Source organism: Lepidochelys kempii, chromosome 1, assembly GCF_965140265.1.
Source record: "Lepidochelys kempii isolate rLepKem1 chromosome 1, rLepKem1.hap2, whole genome shotgun sequence".
In the NCBI taxonomy this organism is placed as follows: Eukaryota; Metazoa; Chordata; order Testudines; family Cheloniidae; genus Lepidochelys; species Lepidochelys kempii.
In genome coordinates this window covers 196,237,027-196,259,297 of record NC_133256.1, presented here as the reverse complement: position 1 = coordinate 196,259,297, position 22,271 = coordinate 196,237,027, and the positions used below count along the sequence as shown (strand labels likewise).

The window sequence follows — 22,271 nt, the reverse complement described above, 5'->3', positions numbered from 1 at the left end:
CATCATATAGCATGCTACATTTATGAAATGAGATGTTACAGCTGTTAAACCAGTCTGGTCAGTTCTGGCTTGAAGCATGCTTAGTGTGTTGTGGACAAAGTGTAAAATGAATGTGTTCTGAAAGAAAAAATAACTCTTATTTCTCATAGCTCACAGTAAAAATGAACTGGAATCCACAGAAGCTAGCATAGCACCTACGCCCGAATTACCATTGAACACTCTGGGTAAATACTATGTTTAGGCTACTTTCTTTGCAGAGTGAGGGCTACCATAGACTGCTTTAGTGAAATCTCTCTCCCCTGACTGTGCTTTGTGTGAAGAAATCCTTCCTTTTGTTTGTTTCAAACCTGCTGCCTATTAATTTAATTTGGTGATCCCTAGTTCTTGTGTTAGAAGAAGGAGTGAATAACATGTCCTTATTTACTTTCCCACACCAGTCATGATTTTATAGACCTCTATCATATCCTGCCCCTGCCATCATCTCTTTTCCAAGCTGAAACAGTCTTATTAATCTCTCCTCATATGGAAGCTGTTCCATACCGCTAATCATTTTTGTTGCCCTTTTCTGAACCTTTTCCAATTCCAATATATCTTTTTTGAGATGCGGCGACCACAGCTGCACACAGTATTCAAGTTGTGGGCACCACAGATTTATACAGAGGCATTATGATATCTTCTGTCTTATTCTCTATCCCTTTCCAAATGAGACCCAACATTCTCAACATTTTTGACTCCTGCTGCACACTGAGTGGATGTTTTCAGAGAACTATCCACAATGACTCCAGAATCTCTTTCTTGAGAGGTCACAGTTAATTTAGACCCCATCATTGTAAATGTACAGTTGGGATTATGTTTTCCAATACGCGTTGCTTTGCATTTATGAATACTGAATTTCATCTGACATTTTGTTGCCCAGTCACCCAGTTTTGTGAGGTCCCTTTGTAACTCTTTGCAGTCTGCTTTGGACGTAACTATCTTGATGAGTTGATGTACAGAGTGCTATCCTGCCAGACACTAAGTCACCAAGTAGACCCTACGCACTTAGAAGTTCTGTAGTGTGTGCACCACAGAACTTTTACAGCCTGGTAGCAGAGTCTACATGGCCAGTTCGTGAGTGGCAAGCTAGTGCATTGTGGATTTACATCCCAACTTGTTGCACACTAAGTCTCTGTGTGGACAAGCCCAAAGATTGAGAAGTATCTGTATTCTGGGAAGAAGTCTGAGAGGCAAGTCACCTATCTGAAAAGCTCATAAAGATCCTAAAAAGTACACCACAGCCAGCTAGATCATATTGTACAGTTATCAAAGAGCAATTCTAGTATGTGGTCTTTCCCGAAGTAAGGTAGCAGAACATATGACTGCTATTTTTCCAAAATCAAATGAAACTGAAGCATTTTCTCCATCTGTTATGAATTCAAAAATTCAGATTGGACTGACGGGTCCTGCTGCTGTAAAAAAAGATCTGTTCATGTGAGGAACAGCAAACAACATTGCGTGCTCAGCGTCAAAGGACAAGCATGCATCTAGAAGCAGAGGAAAGTTTGATGATTATATTTAATGGCATAAAATGAGCTTCTCCTGGGAACTTCTTCTCTGATGGGGATGAAAACAAACAAATCAAACCAACTACCTATTGAATAAGTATTATTACCCATTGTTGTTTTTGCTCGTTCAAGAGAATGAGGAGTTGTAGCAGTGACTGGCTCTTGGACGGATGGAATGACTCCTGCTGGAAAAAATGTAGATAAATCCTGAGAGAGATGAAGGGACTCAATGAAGCTACACAATTTATATTAGATGAAGATCTGGCCCAGGAGGTTTTAAAATAGCAAGCATTTGCAATCAGAGACTTACAAGATATAAGTAGCTACTATTAGGCTTTATTTAAAAGGAGTTTTGAGGGGGTTTTTTGTTTTGTTTTTCTAAAGAGAAAAACATTTAAACATGAACAAGAGTACCTGTGGCACCTTAGAGACTAACAAATTTATTAGAGCATAAGCTTTCATGGGCTACAGCCCACTTCATCGGATGCACAGAATGGAACATATAGTAAGAAGATTATCTTCTTACTATATGTTCCATATATATACAGAGAAGGTGGAAGCTGCCATACAAACTGTAAGTGGCTAATTAACTAAATATGGTGGCACATACTCTACATTCATGACAGGTTGCAGAGTAGCAGCTGTGTTAGTCTGTATCCGCAAAAAAGAAAAGGAGTACTTGTGGCATCTTAGAGACTAACAATTTTATTTGAGCTACAGCTCACTTCATCAGATGCATTCAGCTTATGCTCAAATAAATTTGTTAGTCTCTAAGGTGCCACAAGTACTCCTTTTCTTTCTACATTCATGCTGTTCCTTGTTTATATGAAAATTCTCTGTAGTAGGCTCTCTTTACTTTATACACACACAGATGTATCTATAAAAATAGACAGGTATAGGTAGCAAAATTCAGATAGAGATCCAGATTTCCCTGAAGACTGAAAAGCAATTCGATCCAGTGTTTTGGTTCAGGGCTCTGTTAGTACAAAGTAATCATACTGTGCACAAAGATGAAATAGGAGAACTTTTAACACTGCCTGAACATGTGTATTAATTTTCCGATGGTATCATTAATAATATACTTAGCTTTGCAATGGTTGTTACAACAGTTTCTGACTAGGTATGGTTAAAACCAGAGGTGGACAAAATTTTTCACAAGGAAGGTTTTCCCACCAAAAATTATGGATTTTGTCACAACTGAAATTTTTCACAGTAAAATGTCGATTCCGATTAAAAATTTTGGTTTTCTGCAGGGAATTTCCAAACAAAAAATTTTAATTTTGACTTAAAATGTTGTTTTGGTTTGGTTTTGTGGTTTAAAAAAACAAAACAAAATGGAACATTTTAAGTCAGTTTGTCAATTTGAAATGAAAAATTTCATTTAATTTAATTTGACATAATATTTTGTTTTTATATTTTTATACAAAAAAAATTGCCATTTTAAGTCAAACAAAACATTTTTTTTTCTTTCTGAAATGTTCATTAAAAATTCATTTCAAATTATTCAGACTTCTCATGGGAAAACTGAAATATTTTAATAGACAAATTCTGAAAAAGAAAAAAGATTTTTCATTTGAAATTTGTCACAGGAAAAAATTTGCTTTTTCAATTAGCTCTGGTTAAAACCCATGTGGACCATACAGAGAGGTCTAATGAGAGGTAAGGATCAATGATGATAGTGGAAAGTTTGTGTTATACGACAAAGGATCAGAGTAAGATATATGTGTCAGCACAGTCTTAGTGTTCTCATATTGATTACATTTCTATACTCTGAGAAATTGGGCCACCCTTAAAACCTTATCAATATGATTTCTCATGCTTTATCTATCTTAGACGTTTATAAAATAGCTCCTATCTGTAGTACTTTTAATAAATCTTTTTTTCTTTTAAATTTTACTCTTCAGCCTTTTGTACATTGACTAGAATATTCTGGGTCTTACTGTAATATAAATAATAAATTAGATACACAAAACAATGTAAGGAGAATGTTATGTAAGTGGTAAAGTTACGAAATGCCAGATTCATGTGAACTTAATTGCTGCACGTTTGTTTGTCCTTCCTGTGCTCTAAATCAGGCAGGGGTCATATGGAACAAATAGTGACGATATAATTAAAGAGAGTATATAACAAATGCACATAAGGGGACTTTGCGAGTTAAATAACATTCTTTGAATGTATTTTTGTATGTAATTGCCTAGTTATTTTTTTCAAGAGGAAAAAGGTAAAAACAAATTCTATTATGTGCAACTGACAGCCTACCATCATGCCATCAGCAGCAGGATCTGAACCCTGAATCTTCAGCCCAGATTTCTACCGTTTGAACTATAGCACTAACTATATTAGCTGGCATCCAGAGAAGGCTGTTATCTCAGAGAGGGTGGAATGGGTCACAGGCACTATATGCTGGTTCCAGGGTGGCTGAAGGGAGCCTGGCCTGGCCCAGCTCTCCTTGTTTCCTGCCCTCCCCACCTCCTGTCCAGGAGTTGGGGCAGCTCTTGCCTTATGTGGTGCCCCAAAGTGGGGGGATATAAAGGACATTGAGTTCCTGTGTTGGGCCTAAAGTGGGGAGCCCGGCTCAGCTCTCTCTCTACACTGACATATCCCGCTGCTACAGCTGTTCTGGCAGGCTCCAGATGTTCCCAAAGCAGTGTGCTCTACTGCTGGTGCTTTGGGGGTGGTGTGAACTGGACACTTTGAATTGTTTGTCTGTTCAGTTATTGTTTTGGCATGCTGCTAGAATTGTCCTGAGGAATGCAACTGACCAGAGAGAAATGATGATTTTTAACCTCAGCTGAACCTGAAAGGACCTTGATGAGACAAGGGAACCACCACTTCCCGAGTCTGAGGCCTTTTTCTCTGCCAAATTCCCAAGGCATCCTGAAAACAATGGAAGTGTGAAAGTTTCTTAAATATAAATTACAAGCATCTTTTATAATGGAAGGTGTTAGGCAACTGAAATAAAGGGGTTGCTACCAGCTCCCCCTGTAGGATATCAAGGCCCCTTTATTACACTGAAAACAACTGATTGTTTTCATCAGACTCACTACTCAACTGCAGTAAAATGGAGACTACTTTAGCTATAATGATAAAATGTTAGTTGCATTTCTGCTGTTACCATTTTTTCCCCCAACAGTCCATTGTAGAAGAGTTGCTAAAAATGTGAACTTAAGCACAATGAAATGCAAAATAATTTACCAGGTTTAATGTGAGGCACATCTGGACTAGGTGATGTTTTACGTTTGGAAGGAACCCGCTGAGTTTCTTTTGGAACTGAAAGAAAGAACCTCTTATAAATGTTTACGGTCTCCAGGAATAAAAGTCTAACCGCAGGTGTAAAGCCACAGACATTGCAAGATTTCTGCCTGCAACAAGGAAACAAAATTTTTATGGGGACAGTGAAGAAGGCTGAAAGTCATATGTGCACAGGCCTTTAAAAGAGAAACGATGGCCTGGCATGTGAAAGCATTTGAAAAATGATCAAGCAAGCAAGGGACAGACGTCCTTGTCCTGTTTGGAGCCAAGCTGACAAGGATTAAGACAAGAATTTATTAACACAGACAGACATGGCTGCAGGATGACTGAGATCTTTCCATTTGTGTTTCAGAGCAGATAGCTGCTGTACCCAGGCACTTCTCGTCATGATATGCATGCTTAACTCCTGTAGATATCAGTGAAATGAGAAAGTACAAGAGAATGGAAGTGAGATTTTCCTGTGAAGAAAACAGAGTGGATAGAAATCCCCAGTTCCAAACAACAGAGGTATCTAAGAACACAAAAAGAATAAAGTTTAATGAATCATTGAAGGATAGAATAATTCTCTTTAGACTGATCTATGCCTTTTCAATGTTAATACACAATAAGTTCTCTTTTAGTGATCAGTAGATATTTAATTAACATATCTTAACTCTAAAAAGTGGGCCAAATGATGGATTGAGCCTAGGTAGGAGCTGCCAGGAGTCAATAGTTGATCAGTACCTCTCAGGACTGGGATAAATCTTTATAGTAGGCATTTTAAGAGTCAAATTCTGCCCTCAGATGCATTCTTGAACACAGGTCTGAGTCTTCCATATAGACATTCAGCATCAATGAGAGTTGTGCTCACATATGAAGGCATAAATTGCTCCTTAAAGCTTTTCCTATCTTTCCCTAGATAACTTTTGAGAGGCGTTAAAGAGAAAAAGTGATTCCAAATTTCCCTCAGAACACTCTTGTATAAAAAAAGCTTTTAGTATAAAATTAACACTGCTGATTTTTGTTCAGTAACAGTTGAAAAATATCAGTCAAATGTGAACAGTGAAACAAAAATAGCTGTGATGGAAAACACACACTGCAAATTTATTTAGGTCACTAAGTTAGTGTGAAGTGTTTTTATTTGGATTTTGCTTCTGGCAATGGCAGTGAGACTGGTAAACTTTCCACATAAAACTACGACCACCAAAAATACCAATCACATGGCAGAAGTACAGCCTTATGAAGGATTTGCAGTCGCTTGGGCTTTGAGCAGCAGTGCTAGGTAGCTTCTGTGAAAGCCAAAATAATTGGCTGAGAGTCAGCTGATGGAAGTATCTTGAATGGTGGCATTCTATAAGCTCTGAATCCAGTTACAGTAAGCATTAATTGTTAGCTGTGTGCTTGGTATTGTACTAGTTCTTGAAGGAGCCATAAAGGAAAATGCAAAGATAAACAATAATTCACAAAGAAGCCTTAAATCTGGTGCATCAGCCATCTAGGCGTTCACCTTGTGTAAGGGGAATTTCTGGGTACCATTGAGATACCATAGCAGCTATATGGCACCCCTTCCTTGGGACCAGGAGCAGCTAGGCATAAGTAAGAGAAGCCTGAACACTGTGGCTATAGGCTAAAACCATCTTTGCCACTCCCTCACTCTCCACAAATCCTCAGCTGGAATACAGAATCTCTATTTCTGGAACAGCTGGAGTACTGCTTTTCATTTACCACTGCACTTATTTAGTTTTCTGCAATAGCTTGGATAAGTACTTTTATGAATAATATTGCTTTTAAAAAGTGCATTGATTTAACGTGAGACTTTCTAAAACTCTAAGTTATCTAATTATACAAAATAATGGAATTATTCACCAAGAAAATATATGAGTTAGACAAGGTGAGTGAGGTCTTATCTTTTATTGGACCAACATCTACTGGTGAGAGATAGAAGCTTTGGAGCTTACGCAAAGCTCGTCTTCAGGTCTGGGAAAGGTATTCAGAGTGTCACAGCTAAATACAAGGTGGAACAGAGAGTGTAGCATACGTAGTTACATATTCTAAGCGACTGTTCAAGGTAAAATGGCCTGTTATCACCTCTCCAGTCATAGGACAAAAAAGGGGGTTAGTGTGTTACAGATTGTTGTAGGGTCTTTATTTAGAATATGATTTTTAGTGTCTATCCAATTATGAATTTAAGCTCCAAAGCTCATCTTTTGAAGGTGTCGTGCAAGTTTCTTTTGAAAATGAGGTCTAATAGGTCAAATATGGAGTGATTGTTTTGTGAAAAGTTTTTGTGCATGAGCATAATGGTGTTTTTGTCTTTCATCATTTTTCTGTGAAAGTTCATTCGAGAGCAGAGTGATTGTCTGGTTTCACCCACATAGTTGTTACTGTGGCATTTAGTGCACTGGACGAGGTACACCAAATGCTGTGATAGGCATGTGTAGGACCCATGGATCTTGAAGTACTGTTGTTGGAAGCACAGATCAGCCTGATACCTGATACCAGATACCTGAGATACATCGATAATATTTTCATCCTGTGGACAGACGACCTAAACTCCCTCATGGATTTCCATCACAACTTCAACAGCCACCAGCCATCCATCAAATTCTCTCTCAAACACTCCTGCATCAGCATCATATTCCTGGACACCATGATCAGTTTCAACAATGGAATGCTACAGTCAGCTATACACAAAAAAAACATGGATCACCACTCCTACCTTCACACATCCAGATACACCAAGAAATCTTATTATCTAGAGCCAGGTACTCACCTATCACAGAATATGATCCAAGGAGAAAGTCCAGGATACACACCTAAACACACTTAAAACCACCTTTGCCAAACAAGAGCACTCCACCAGAGATGTAGATTGCATAATAGAACAGGCCACCCAAATACCTGGAGAAAACCTGCTTCAATATGCCCCCTCACACCCCCTGACAGCAAACTCCTGGCTGTCACCTGTCACCTACACTGGAACCCATACAGGGTATCATTAAACAATTACAATCCATACTCGACAGGGACCACATCCTGAAAGAAATCTTTTCTGAACCCCCTCTTCTGGTGCTCAAACGACTCCCAACCTCTCCAGGCTCATCATCAGAAGCAAGCTCCCCACGGGCTAGGACACACCAATTAAAAGCATCATAAGACCCTGACATAAAAGCAGATGCAAAACCTGCAGACATATCTCTACTGCTACAACGATCAGTACTTTCCACAGCACACCTTTCAAGATCCAGAAGTCCTACACATGCCTATCACAACATGTGGTGTACCCCATCCAGAGCACTAAATGCCCCAGTAACAACTATGTGTATGAAACCAGAAAATCACTCCACTCTCAAATGAACTCTCACAGAAAAATGATAAAAGACAAAAACATGATATCACCCGTGGCTGAACACTTTTCATAAAGCAATCACTGTATATCTGACCTCTCAGTGAAGTGGTGTTAAGGGGCCACTTCCCTTTGAATGGTCCCTTGGAATATGTGTTAACTTTTTATGCTAAACAATTCCATCTTGTATTTAACTGTGACACTCTGAGTACACTTCTCAGACCTGAAGCAGAGCTCTGGTGTGAGCGCCAAAGCTTGTCTCTTTCACCAACAGAAGTTGCTCCAATAAAAGTTGGTCTCACCCACCTTGTCTCTCTAATATCCTGGGACCAACAGGGCTACGCCACCACTGAGGAAAAAAAAATCTAATTTTCCTCTGAGTTCAGTTTTGTTTCAAGAAGTTTGTCAGTTTTATTTACGTCTGAAGTGAATCAGTGGAAATCTAACTTTAGGGGTGACCATCTGGGCTCCAACTTTCCAGGTAGGAAATGTAACTTTTATTTTGATTTCCATGAATAGGTAGTTACTCAAAAAAGTGGAGTTTCTTACCTCTTTGAAAAGATAAGTCTCATAATTTAATTGATAGGTTCCCTAAAGTACATTAACAAGTGTATGTAAACATTTTCATAACATTACTGATAAAAATGAAAATGGTCATTAAATCTCTGTAGTTTTCATCTGTAGGTGTTAAATGTGAGATCGCAGATGCTCACAAGCTGATGGCTGAGAAGTAGAGACTTGCTATGCTACGATGCTAACGTGTTAGTTTAAAAAAAATTCAGTCCCTTGAAGTACAATTGCGAAAAATAAAACCTTGACATTTAAGAATACAAAACAATGATATAATTACCAGATTTTGTTTGTGGTATATCTGGGCTGGGTGATGTTTTTGGTTTAGATGGGACACGTCGATTCTCTTTCGCGGCTGAAAGGATTCACAGAGTTATACATTAAAACAGGTGTGCTGCCAGGGAGCTTTAATTTAGATTTTTCCAATGGAAAATTAAATTTCTTTCAGAAAATAATTCCAACAGAAAATTCCTGAGCAGAGCTAATAATGGCCGATAGCCTGTCATTACAACACAGCATAGATTAGAGAAGAGGTCAGAGGTTGAAGTGACCCCTGCCTGCTCTGCAGATTGTGGCAGTGGAAGAATGGGTTACACCTTTGCTCCTCCCACTCTCAGTTGTGCCAACAGAACTCTTGTGAAGAGTTTGAAGAGTTTGAAGAGCTGAAGATTCAGAGTTTGTCTAACTGGGATAATGCACGCTACAGAAGGAAGGGGATTTCTAAAGCACTCTAATGCGTTATGCATTAAGTGGTCTATGTAGACCCTGCTGGTATCACTCAAGGTTCTCTAGTGTGCTTTAATATATATTAAAGCATAACACCTATTGATGTGCACCAGCAGGGTCTACATGGACCAGTTAATGTGCAACACATTACTGCGCTTTAGAAATCACACCACCCGCGGTGCGTGCGCATTGCCATACCCCGTACACACGATCTCAGTCTCTACCTTTTCCTGTTGGTGCTGCCCTTGTATGTTGTATTTTCTGAGAATCTTGCCCTCTTCACCCAGCGTTGCATAAAAATATCGCCAGACAAGCAACAGAAACAGCAAAGATGCGGATCTTCACCATTCACCTTCAGATGGAAGGTGATGTACAAGAACAAACTGGAGGGCTTTTTGGTACCTTTGTCTTTTGACACTAGATAAACAAATCCCTTGAAACTATAGATGCCAGTCAGTAGATAAACAATCTCTCTCCCAAACTATGGAAATTAAGACTAAAGTCTTCTGTTGCATAAGGGCACAACCCCCCCCTCCCCACTGAGTAAAATACTGTAAAACAATGACTGTATATTTCATTAACATGTGTACATATTAGGTAGGGCATGACAGCTGTGGAGCAGAGCATTGTTATAGTAATAGACTTCTGCCATTGCCATAAATATGTGTGTGTGTGTATGCACGCGCGTGCACGCATGCACCAACAATTCTTGGTAGAAAAGTTGCAAAATCGTAAGTGTCACTGCACTGAAATATAGAATTAAGATGCACTTACCAGCTTTAGTTGGTGGCACACCTGGGATGGGTGATGTTTTAGGTTTGGAAGGCAGACGCCGCGTCTCTTTTGGAGCTGAAAGGAAACAACTGGTTTATATATTGTTACAGCTTTCCCAAGTACCACAGTCTGACACCAGCCACAACACAAGACTGTATACATACTCCTGGAGTACCTCAGTATGAGATACAAAACACTGATATATTTACCAGGTTTGGTTTGTGGCACATCTGGGCTTGGTGATGTTTTAGGTTTGGAAGGAACATGCCGTGCCTCTTTTGGAGCTGAAATAAAGAACTCGAGCATGAAAATAATTATCCAGGAATCTGAACCTGACACCATGTACACCTGAACATGAATGAAAGTCAGGTGTGCAAAGGAATTTCAAAGAAAACATTGTGTTGTTGGATGGTATCTGTATCGAGATCAACTAAGCATGGGGTAGGATTACTCGCTGAGTTTGAGCCCAGGAAAAAAACAAGGGACATTAGAGAAACTGCAAACACAAACAAATATGGCTTCAGAAAGATGGAGTATTTCTGGATGCTCTAGAGAGCAAACAACTTAAATGAAACTACATTCCTGTAAAGGAAAATATGCAAAGGTGGATATGAAAATGAAAAAGGTACCTAGAAAAAAAGACTGTTTAATCATGAAAAGTGATGACAGATGACCCCATTGAGCAAGAACCTACCATGCCTACATCTCTAATGAGAAGGAAAAAGAAATATGACCATACCCATAATTACCATGATTACCTAATGGTGTCTTCGGTTGCTCAGTTCTAAAGGTAGCTGCTTCAGGGGCTGTATCAAAAACAAATAAAACATAAAAATAACAATGAAAATCAAAATAGAAGAGAATAATTCTATTTAAAGTCAACTTTATTTATGTCTAAATAACAACTATGCTTTCATCCGTCTGCCAGTAATTAGTCAATATTCAAGAACCTTTATGCTCTAACAACTCTAAACAGCTGAGGAGAGAACCTACCCCTTAAATATGGGCTAATGTTTCCATCTTTTTTTATGGTCTTTAAAAAGAAAGATGATTGAAATTTATCTCAGTCATATACCCAGAAATTGGAGCCTGTGGTACGAAGCTCTTCCCTGACAAGTGCCTTTCATATGGAACTTGTATATAAAATTGGTTTTGGAGAGCCTCTTGCTTGTGGGTACCATCTTATTAAAAGATGTGATTATTTGTGCACGGTGCAATACAAACATCAAAGGCCACTCTTAAGTTATACACTGTTCCATTATTATTTAAATGTAAAACAGATTTTTTACTGTTTTACTCCACAGCCATGCAAACAATAGTATTCTACTCCACAGCCATGCAACGGCATAAAAAAAGTGGCTTCCCCTCCTCACCATAACCACTCGGGTATGCGTGGTATTCAAAAAGGTTAAATATGAAACATTTTCTTGAGATCTTTGCACACAAAGCCAAGAAAATCAGGACACAATGCTGAAACTGACGGAGGTCAGTTAAGAAATAAACTTTCAGTATATTATTGATATTTGTAGAAATTATGATAAATTAATAACTGAAAATGCATACACAGGATAATACAGACATCTCAGTTTTGTGATGGTAGTTCGTACACCATTTTGCAGTATCAGACGGACATAAGAATAATGGAAAAATGACCACAAGGGGAAAATATACAATTAAAACTTATGTATCTAATTTATCAGGAGTTTTGTTTTAACTAGGAGATAGCAGCCAGCCTTTTGCAAACAGCTGCAATGATTTTAAAAATCACTTAGTAGCAAGAGTTAGATTTTTCATACCAGGAGACCATATCTACTTGGTGACTATTGTTTTTGAGAGTGGTAACATAGCACAAAGAATCCATCCAAACATTTAGGTGGGCACTTTGATTAAAGTGATCATCAGTAAGTCATCCACGTTTACCAACAGTTAGCACAGAATGGCGTCAACAGAAAATTACTAGTGTAACAAAACAGAGTGGTATTTCGGATACCACAGTATAGTAATTATTGACTTTTTTTTTTTTACACTACTCCCATTGAAATCAAGTTAATTGATTGTCTGTATAATTCCTGAATACAGTGTCTTGGAATACTGAATGATAACGTATTGGTATGGTGAATCCAGTTAAACAAGTATTAGTTATATGTTTGGTAATTTACTAATTCTTAAGGAAAAGAGTAATAAGAAGACATACAATAATGGTAAATATAAGAAAAGCTGTGCAGCATCTTTTCTGAAAGTGCAAAGCAAAGTTTGAAGAAATATACAAATACAGTATATCTCTCATAGAACACTAAAGCATTTTTAATATTTGATTTTATTTAATACTGAGTCAAATTTTCCTCTTAATTACACTACTATAAATCAGGAATAACACTAATTCTCATCCATGTGTCTAAACATGAGGTATTATTATGCTACTGCATGATGATAAAGAGCTAGTCAATTTCTGCTATTGCTGTAAATGGCTAACAAACAAAACACCCAGCACATTGCAGCAGGGTTGTACCTTGTCACTATGATGCTGAGTGTATTTCAAATTACTTAGATAATTAAACAGCTGCTTAGTGATAAACTTCAATAGGACACAGAAAATCATTTACCAGGTTTTGTCTGTGGCACATGAGTTTTGGGCGAAGTTTTAGGCTTCAAAGGAACACGTCGTGTCTCTTTTGGTGCTGAAAGAGAGAACCTGGGTTACAGATTATTAAATTTTCCAGGAATCAGAGTCTAATGCCAAGTGTAACACACAGACATGGCACGTTTCAAGCCTGCAATGGAGAAACAAAATCCTTTTACGGGTAACAGAGAAGACAAAGTCAGGTGTACAAAGGAGTTTAAAGAAAATACGGCATTATGAATGTATCTAGATTTGTTTAAGCAGGAAAATGGAATTCCTGATCATTTTGAAGCTCAGTTTAAAAAAAAGTTGGAAAATAAGTTGCAAGCACAGACAGTCATGACTATGATAAAGATGTTTCAGAACTGACGGCCTAATTTGCCTTAAAAAGGAGATAATACATCTGTGTAGAAAACAAAATTCCTAAAAAGCCTTTTGTGCCAAATGACAGACGTATCTAGGAAAAAAAGAGGAATTTTAAGGAAAGAAACTGGTGACATGAGATGACAACTACAATGTGGTTTTCTGTGAAGACAAGAAAAACAAACATGACTGGTCACTAAACAAATTTCTTTACCTATTGTTGACCTTGGTGGTTCAATTCTAAATGTAATATGTTCCAGGACTGCATCAGAAACAAAACAGAAAAAGCATGAGAATCTAAACATGGAACACCCTTTCAAATGATCAAAGCTATTTCCTAGGTAAGCAATAAGTAAAAGATTATGCTAATCTGATCCGTACTAATTCCGTGGATTATCAATTTACCCTTGGATATCTTATTCTGACTTTTAGAAATTGTGGTCAGTTACTTTGAAGACACCATTACCATAAATAAATTGCATGACCTGGATGAAACAAACTCTCAATTTTGAGATAGTAAAAATCAAAGAACCATAGAAGTTAGAGATAGAAGAGATCTAAGAGGTCATCCATTTCATCTTGTAGTTAACACAATACTCTATAGTGCATTATCCAGTCTAATTTTAAAAGACCCAAGCAATTGTGCTTCCAACACTTTCTTTAGTAGACTATTCTACTATTTAATACACCTCATTCTCAGCAAGTTTTTCTGATATTTACGCTAAATTTCCCCCCCCTTTTTTTTTAATCTGCAGCTGGAAGAATACAGCAATAAGATAAAATAAAATAAAAAACTTTAGCAACGCTTATACCTCTTTTGTATTTGCTTTCTGCAAACATTCAAGCTACTGTATCTCACTGCATGGAATTTCACACAAACAAGTGTTCAGTTTGCAAATTCATGGGAAGTGGTATAATCCAGGATGGGGTAGTACACTGTGTGACTCAACAAGATGACACGGTTCCCATGCCCCTACACCCCCAAAGTTTAGAGTAGAAGCAATTAAACAATCAAATCAGACCCAAAAGGAAATTATTTGCAACTACCAAACATCCATGTATGTATACACAAATATATTACGTGACTGAAATGAGATAAAATTAGATTTAAACTCTCCACATAACTAATGTGCCTTACACTAGACTAATTTTATTTTATTTATTTATTTGGGAATGAAGTCTTTGGCAAAGTTGTGTGATTCAGAAAGGCAAAGATTGTAAAATTTCCAAATTCTGCTAATCTACTACCTACTAATCTAGATTCAATATTCCACCAGTGGCTAGTCACGTGCTTGAAATTAAGCATGTATTTATAAAGCTTTACTGAATCAGGGACTACAAGAATTACAGTCATCCAATCAGAAACACCAGGAGATTTGTGACCAATCACCATTAATCAAACCATCTCAAATTCCAAACACTGAGTATCAAGTATTCCTAGCAAACTGATCATAATCAATCCACAGAATAAGAAAAAAATACTGCAAAAAGGGAACTAATTTTGAACAAATAAATTAAAAAACAAACAAACAATTTACTATAGAACATTTGCTATGAATTATTCAGTTGACTCTAGTTATATCCTATTAATCCTACTTATATCACAGGAGCAATAAATAATTCCTCTCAACCTTTAGCAAATTTTACCAACCTTCAAGTATCAGATGACAGAGTCTATAACAAACTCCTGACAGCAAAGTAAAGGAAGCACATTAAATCAATGGGGTTTTGTTAGAACCAGTTGCAAGAACAGGTAATTACCAGGTTTAGAATGGGGTAGTTCTGGCTCTGGGGACGCGTTAGGTTTGGAAGGAATGAACTGTGTTTCAGTTGGAGCTGAAAAAAACAAAGAAAAAAACCCTACATTTCTAAACGTCTTAAGGAGTCACAGCCTGACTCTGGCACTATGTTTAAGCCATAAGAAGTGATACCTGCAATGTTGTCAAAAACAAAAATTCAATTAAGTTGGCTTTTATTGTATTCACAATGACTGTGACTCTGAAAGGGGTAAGAAATACTCTTGTGTAGTAGTGCAATTTGGGGGCTTCTGACAATGGGGAAAACCCCTGCAAATGCTTAATTATAGGAGTTGACTTGAATGGCTATATTTGTGAGCCTAAGGACTACTCCCATAAGTGCGAGCGTGTTGAATCGAGCCATGAGGTGACAGGAACAGTAAGTTAGCGGCTAAATTCTGCCCTCAGATAAGTTTGTGGTCTTCCCAGTGACTGCAATAAGAGAGGGACGCATGTTTTGAAGGCAGAATTTGGCACTTAATCTTAAAAGAAAGTTGTACCAATTTTCCTCACATGGTCTTCTAAAAGTTCATGTGGTGAAAAGAATTCCTTGTCATAGATATAACCATTATCTATATTTGAAATGCTTTTGATTAAAAAAATTGGCATTTCTGAGTCTTCTGTTGGTGGTGGTAATCATGCTGAGAACAAAACAACAACACTATTGGAACTAAAACCTTAGAGATCGTTATTTTTTCATATCAACAAATGGCCAGACACTAAATCCAACAATTATTCACAATTCTTTCCAATTTGCTTGCTATATACTCTAGGCTGTGGTGACTTCGCTGTTCAAACTCCCCAGAAGCTTAAAGGTTAACTGAAAAACGGACCTGCACAAATACAGGGACATTTTGGTTTGGAGATCACCTCTGAAGGAGTAATTTTTTTTTAACTAAGAAAATATGAACATATAAAATTCAAGTGTGTTTGAAAAGTCTAACATGAGAATAAAATTAATTAATCCCTATTCTTGGTGCAAAATATTTCCAAGATGGATCTAAGTTTCTTTCTCCTCTCTCAGAACAAGATTGACATAAAAATGTAGTCCTTCTGACATAGATCCTATACAGTAAAACTGGCATCTTTATCTACAATTTCTGTACGAGGTGCACGGTAAGAAGAAAAGTACAGTCTCCTGAGCCACTACAGCTGATATTTTGCCTTTAACTAGGGTAATAGTGAGCCTCAATGTACCAAATTGAAAAAATAAAGGTATTTACCAGGTTTAGATTGAGGCATTTTAGGTTCAGTAGATGATTCGGGCTTCAAAGGTGTGAAATGTATTTCACTGGATTCTGAAACAAAAATTTGGTTTATAACTATCAGCATTTAAACATAAGGATGTAAAAGTGCGTGTATCCCGAAAACACCATATGCCTGCAGTGAAGAAACAGCACTACAATGCAGAACTGGAAAAGTGACTATAATTAATATCAATGACCCACTAAGTAGAAAATTGCGACTGCAGTTTAACAACAGAAAAAAAGTAGCAGATAAGCTCTTTGCTCACAGAAACTATCGAAGAGTTGGGATAAAATGATCTTCTGGAGCAAAATTATAGTTTCTAAATTGGAAGGCAAAAGCAAGGTAGCTATCATAAAACGTAAAGAAAAAACTGTTACCCAATGTTGCCTTGGCCCACTCTAGGTCATAGGAAGAAATTTTACATTTAGCTTCTGGAGTAGCTGGACTTTTTGTTGTTAGAATAAAAATGAATTTAAGTGAAGACTATTAGACCCTGAGTCAGCAAAGTACTTAAGCAGGTATGTAAGTGCTTTGTTGAATAATGCTGGACTTAAATTCGTGCCTAAGCACTTTGCTGAGAGTGGTTTAGAGAGTAGAGGTTTCTCTTAAAAATAGATCACTGTGCTTCCTTGAACATAATCTCCACAGTTAAAGACAGGCAATGTTTTAAAAGAAGAATACTTCCAATGAGATTTGACATTGCAAAGATGAAGTACAACAGATACCACTCTCTTAGTCTGGGTGTGAGAATTTGTGTTTATTTTAAAGACACACACACACACACACAAATTCATACTAAGAATTCCATTAAGTGCATATTCCCTGGTGCTATACATTCAATAAAATCTCAGTTACATCTCCGGCTAACTACATTCAAGCTTTCCACATCACTAGAATCATTATTTGTTTTTTTTTAAACAGAAGCTTAGTTTCTGTAGCAAATTTTGCAACATCCAGAAAACTAGCTGGAACCCTAAATTTGAAAATGGAGTAATGCTCTGTATATGGAGTGTAGAATTCTTATTACAGAAATTGTGTTTCAATGCTTGCTGTCTTTTAAATATGATTTTAAATGTGCATATTCTTAATAAAAGTAGGCTTTCTGAAATCTTTATAAGAGCAATTATTTCTTGTTCAAAATAATCTGGTTTTTAACATAACATATATGTTATAAAATATATATATAATAATATATAAGTTTTAAAGATGGGCAACCACTAAATGACTCAAACCAAACTCATTTATATAGTCTGCATTTCACTTGTGCCCTAAAACCAGGTTAACTTCTTTGCAGCAATGCCACTGAGTTTTGCTAAAATGATACTCCAAGTTCAAGTAGTGAATTACAGAAGAATAGTTACTGTACCAGGTTTACTATGTGGCATTTCTGGCATGGCACTGGCAGATGCTTTAGGTTTGGAAGAAATGTGTTGTGGTTCATATGAAACTGAAAAAAAAAAAAGCCCAGTTCATAATTGAATTACTGCATGCATCATTATTCAGACCACAGAAAGCATAGACTTGAAGCCTACCCTGGAACAAAAATAACTTAAAAGACTCGAAAAATCAGGCTGTAGTTAACATGCATGTTTAAAAAATAAATAAATAAGGTGCGAGGAAAGTATTGCAGTTAAATGTTTAGAGTAGCTAGACAAAAAGAGCAGGAGTGCTTAGCCCTCTGCCAAAACAAGGAGTTCTCTATTATAAACTTATCTTGCCACCAACCAGTCAGCACTCTCTTCATCAAAGTCCTGTACTCTTGTGGCAAGCTGGACCTAAATTTTGTGGCAAAGTTCCCGGATTCTGCGGCACTCTGGTGTTGCAGACAGGAAATTTTTGCAGGAACTTCTTTTAAATTACAGGATTTAGGGGTTTAATGATTCAATATGAAAAAGACTAATACAGTCAGTACAGAAGTTGCCGAGTTATTTATTTTGAGATTAAATTCAAATTTTAGGCAGTCCACACTTTTTCAGTTTTGATACACCAAAGACATTGCTACTGACAATGCCAGGTAAGAAGCTGGAAATTTTGGCAACTGGGTAGGTGGCAATTAGGGCTTCTGGCAGCAGTGGAGGCATGGGAGGCAGTTTGTGATTGTGGGATGAGCACATTAGTCAGATGTATTTACTAAATGAACATCAGTGAAAGAGTTACAGTAGCCATTTAAGTTATCATATTCAAGTTCCATTCATTGCGTAGCGTGGCAAACTGGATAATCTGCACCTCTCAGAGTTGTTGTTTTAAGGTGTCTGCAGACTCAGTACCTGTCTACATGGGGAATATCTGCAGCAGTACAAATACCCTGAAGTAACTATGCTGTGTCAATGTAAAATGCATCTTGCAACATGTAACACTTCTACACGGGCAGTTTGCACCATTGTAGCTACCAGTTTGCACCATTGCAGCTACACCTTAAATATTTCCAATATAAGCAGGACCTCAGGAAGACAACACAGCATTGGTTTTATGTTCTCATAATTTTTCCAAGATTTTCTTCAAAACCATAAAGGCTAGAAACAAATTTCATGAATGTAATGAAAGGTTAGTTTCTACAGCATCTACTGCCTGGGGTAGATTCTGCAGCTAACACCATGGCTGAGAAACCACAGGATACACAGGGAACACATCTTAGTTAATGTTTGTAAAATGCCTTAAAAATGTAAAGCACTAGTATTATCTATCCCAAAACTAACTAGTCACTGTTACATTGCTGCAATTGTTGTCACAAGTGGCACTTGGGATATTTTAATGTGTAGAGACTTGAAATGATGGCAGCATTATTACTTGGGAAATAAAACCCCAATATCACCTCTGTTTAATTCCTGCAAGATGTTTAATTTGTTAAACTGAAATTAAAATAGATAGAATAGAATAGAAATAGGCCTGAACTGAAATTCTGAATCCAAATCCAGATCCCAAGCCAAATATCATAGCTGAACTCTCTCTCTATAAACATTTGAATGTCCTCAGAGTCTTGGGAGGTTTTGAATCCAAACCCAGAATTGGATTGAAATTTCACAACTAGACCTCAAGAGAATAATTTAAAATACAAGCCCGGACAACCTGCAAACTTTCTGGTCTTTGAAATCTGGATCTGAATTGGTTCAGATACATTTGTATCTTGTTGTAAGTTTTATTTCAGACCTGCACACAAATGAAACAAATGATCTATAATGCACTAGGACTGGGGTCTCAAACATGAGGCCCGCAGAGCTATTTGCTGTGGCCCGCCAAGCTCCCCGCATCCCCCCGAGTTATTTCCTGCGTCCGCCAAGCTCCCCTCCCCTGCCGCCTCCCCCACGCCCCAGCACGCCACGTCCCTGCTCCTCTGCCTACCTCCAGGTGCTTCCCACCGCCAAACAGCTGTTTGGCAGCACTTAGTGCTTTCCAGGAGGGAGGGTGGAGGAGCAGGGAGCCACGTGCTCAGGGGAGGAGGCGGGGCGGGGGGGGGGATTTGGGGAAGGTGTTGGAATAGGGGCAGGGAGGGGGTGGAGTTGGGGTGGGGACTTAGGGGAAGGGGTTGGAATAGGGGCAGGGAAGAGGTGGGAAGAGGCAGGGCATCATGGAAGGGGTGGAGTGCGGGCAGTAGCAGCGGGGGAGGGGGGGCGGTGTCAGTGATGCGGCCCTTGGGCCAATGTACTCGTCCTCGTGTGGCCTTTGTGGTAATTTGAGTTTGAGATCCCTGCACTAGGATATGACTTTGCTTCCACTGGGAAAATACACTCCTGTCCAGAGGGCCTGTACCAAGTCTATATATAATTCAAGTAGCACTTAAACTCTAGTACAAGGATTTTAATGGAACCTGAGAGGTATGTAAGGCCTTGTGTGGGTCTTTTGCACAACAGTGAATTTCATCTTTAATGCTTAACTGTCATGAATGGAGGTCTCCAGCCAACTAAAGGAAAATCGACTCCCTCTTGGGTCAAAGTATCAGAATTGCTCAGCTTGGTTTCATGACTCTTGCACTTAATTTGTTCATTACTCATGATGAGATGTCACTGTTGCCTGATCTGAGGTATTGAGGACTATTTTTATTAATCATTTAAGACTCAATATTACTGTCAGTGTAGTCAATGGGATTTCTGCCACTGATTTCGATGGGAATAAGATTTCACCCTTAACAAGTACAAGAAAAAGCTCTTGGACCCATCCTGGGCAGATATGAACACAGGATGGGATTTCCTCATGATCATTTCCCAAGTCACAGCTTAAGTACAAATTCCTACAAAGAAAAGCAAAAGGAAAGATGAACAGCAGAGAAGGAGACGGCAGCACCAAACCAACTCACAACTAAAATCAGAGTGAAATTCAGTGATTAGTTATGAATAAGGAAACATGAAATGCCCCTTTAGAAGATGAAAAAATCCTCCTTGATGAAAAGGAAAAGAAAAGAGCTGACAATTCACTAAGGAAGAATATTATCATCATTACCCATTGTAGATTTCGGATGTTCAAGAGTCTTAGTAGTAGCAGTAATAGAAGAAATCTTAATAGTGATTGGCACTGGAACAGGTTCCCTGGTTGCTGCTGGAGTAAAGGACATTATCTTGAGAGAGACGAAGGCAGATCTACACCTTTTAAACTGCTGCCCGGTGTCTGGTATGGGTACTTGGACATCAAAATTTTGGGACGGATACTCTACAGGATGACTCAAACCCTATCTTAACAGTGATGCTTTTGGGGAGCTTTTTGTCTACTGCTGATTCCCACATTGTTCAAATGTGAGGGACCCCCTCTATCCCCCCGCCCAATGTATCTTGTGCCTCAGTAGATGTGCAGTCTGGAATGCTCAAGTGCATTGTGGGCTAAAACACAGCTGATCTCTTTACAATAGGCCAAAATATTTGGGAACCAATGCTTTAATGTAACAGGGTTCTATCTTTCTTCAAATGGAGCAGGATGGCAAGCTCTGCAGGACACTGATGGGGCAAGCAAAACCAAACTTTTCTTTTTCAGGTCCTTTTTAGTACATATTTTACAACTAACACATTTGTTTTGCTTCCCTTCAATTAGTTTAGTTCTGAATATTTGAAGCCAGCCAAAAGGAATATGTCTGTGGCAAACTAAATTAAAACACTGTAGGATGAAATCCTCCTTCCACCTCACCAAGTCTGAGTAGCCAGACTTGACGTGAGGACCTGGGTGGAGAGTAATCCTTCAGCTGAGGAGTCTGAGCCTAAGTTACATCATTCTGCATCAGCCACCCTTCCTTTACATACACCGGCTGTGGCAGAGCTCCTTCTCCACCTTGGAGGGTTTCGAGCTTCCCCTTAGCAGCGAGCTGGGCAATTCCTCTCTCCCTGGGAATTTTCCCCACTTTGTCTGAGCAGGGGAGCCTCTTAGTCTCCGGTAGCTCCTTTGGACGTAGTGGTGGCAGGCCAGATACCCAGTTCAATCACTCCACTCTGGTGGGGTCTCTTTCCCCCCAAACCTCTGGGGGCCCAAAAGGGCTGTATGCCCTGTTGGACAGGGTTTCCCCTGTTCTTCACCTCTGTACCTGTGAGGTCTCCCTCCTGGCATTTGCCAGTGTCTGCATTGTCCGGCCCTCCAGTAGCATACCTTCTCCCCATAGCTCCTATTGCGCGCGCCTATCTGACTGGAGGGGAGGCTTTCAACAGGTTCTGGCAGGCCCTTGATTGGCTCCAGGTGACCTAATTAACCTGGAGTAACCCCTGTTCAATTACCAGGGGAAAAGGGACCTGCTTATCCTGGGGCTAATATACCTGCCTTCTACCACTCTCCTATACCTGTCTGGCCTCACACTGCACAGTACAGGAGTCACTGGCCCAATCCCCGCTTCTCATCCATCTTACCACTGTTCCACTCCACACACTCACTAGCATGGGGATACACAGTAAGCCAATGTGGAGCCTGGCTCTGCAGCGTGGAGAGAGCTCCCCAAATCCTGGCCCACTTGCTCACAGCACGTGATCACATTTAACATCCATTTAAGGGGAATGTGTCTTGTTACTTTTTGTGAGTCTTTCTCAGACCATCTTCTCAGTCTTACTGAAACTTTAAACCCTGTCCCATTCTTGAAAAAACTAACT

General features: G+C 38.7%; 1 protein-coding gene across 33 annotated transcripts in view; it reads right to left on the bottom strand.

The window, feature by feature from the left end:
- Window positions 1-22,271, bottom strand: part of ABI3BP (ABI family member 3 binding protein) — a 315,232-nt gene that overhangs the window by 80,860 nt on the left and 212,101 nt on the right. For 17 of the 33 annotated variants that reach the window (XM_073307173.1, XM_073307105.1, XM_073307211.1 and 14 more), the window contains 12 exons: window positions 20,653-20,748; window positions 17,585-17,665; window positions 16,194-16,268; window positions 14,936-15,010; window positions 13,389-13,436; window positions 12,795-12,869; window positions 10,941-10,997; window positions 10,401-10,475; window positions 10,192-10,266; window positions 8,972-9,046; window positions 4,740-4,814; window positions 1,652-1,729 (listed from right to left, as the gene is read on the bottom strand). In XM_073307173.1, the coding sequence (XP_073163274.1) occupies window positions 1,652-1,729; window positions 4,740-4,814; window positions 8,972-9,046; window positions 10,192-10,266; window positions 10,401-10,475; window positions 10,941-10,997; window positions 12,795-12,869; window positions 13,389-13,436; window positions 14,936-15,010; window positions 16,194-16,268; window positions 17,585-17,665; window positions 20,653-20,748 (885 nt within the window). The remainder of the gene's footprint in view (window positions 1-1,651; window positions 1,730-4,739; window positions 4,815-8,971; window positions 9,047-10,191; window positions 10,267-10,400; window positions 10,476-10,940; window positions 10,998-12,794; window positions 12,870-13,388; window positions 13,437-14,935; window positions 15,011-16,193; window positions 16,269-17,584; window positions 17,666-20,652; window positions 20,749-22,271) is intronic. The other 16 variants (XM_073307305.1, XM_073307356.1, XM_073307403.1 and 13 more) reach the window with 12 other exon arrangements.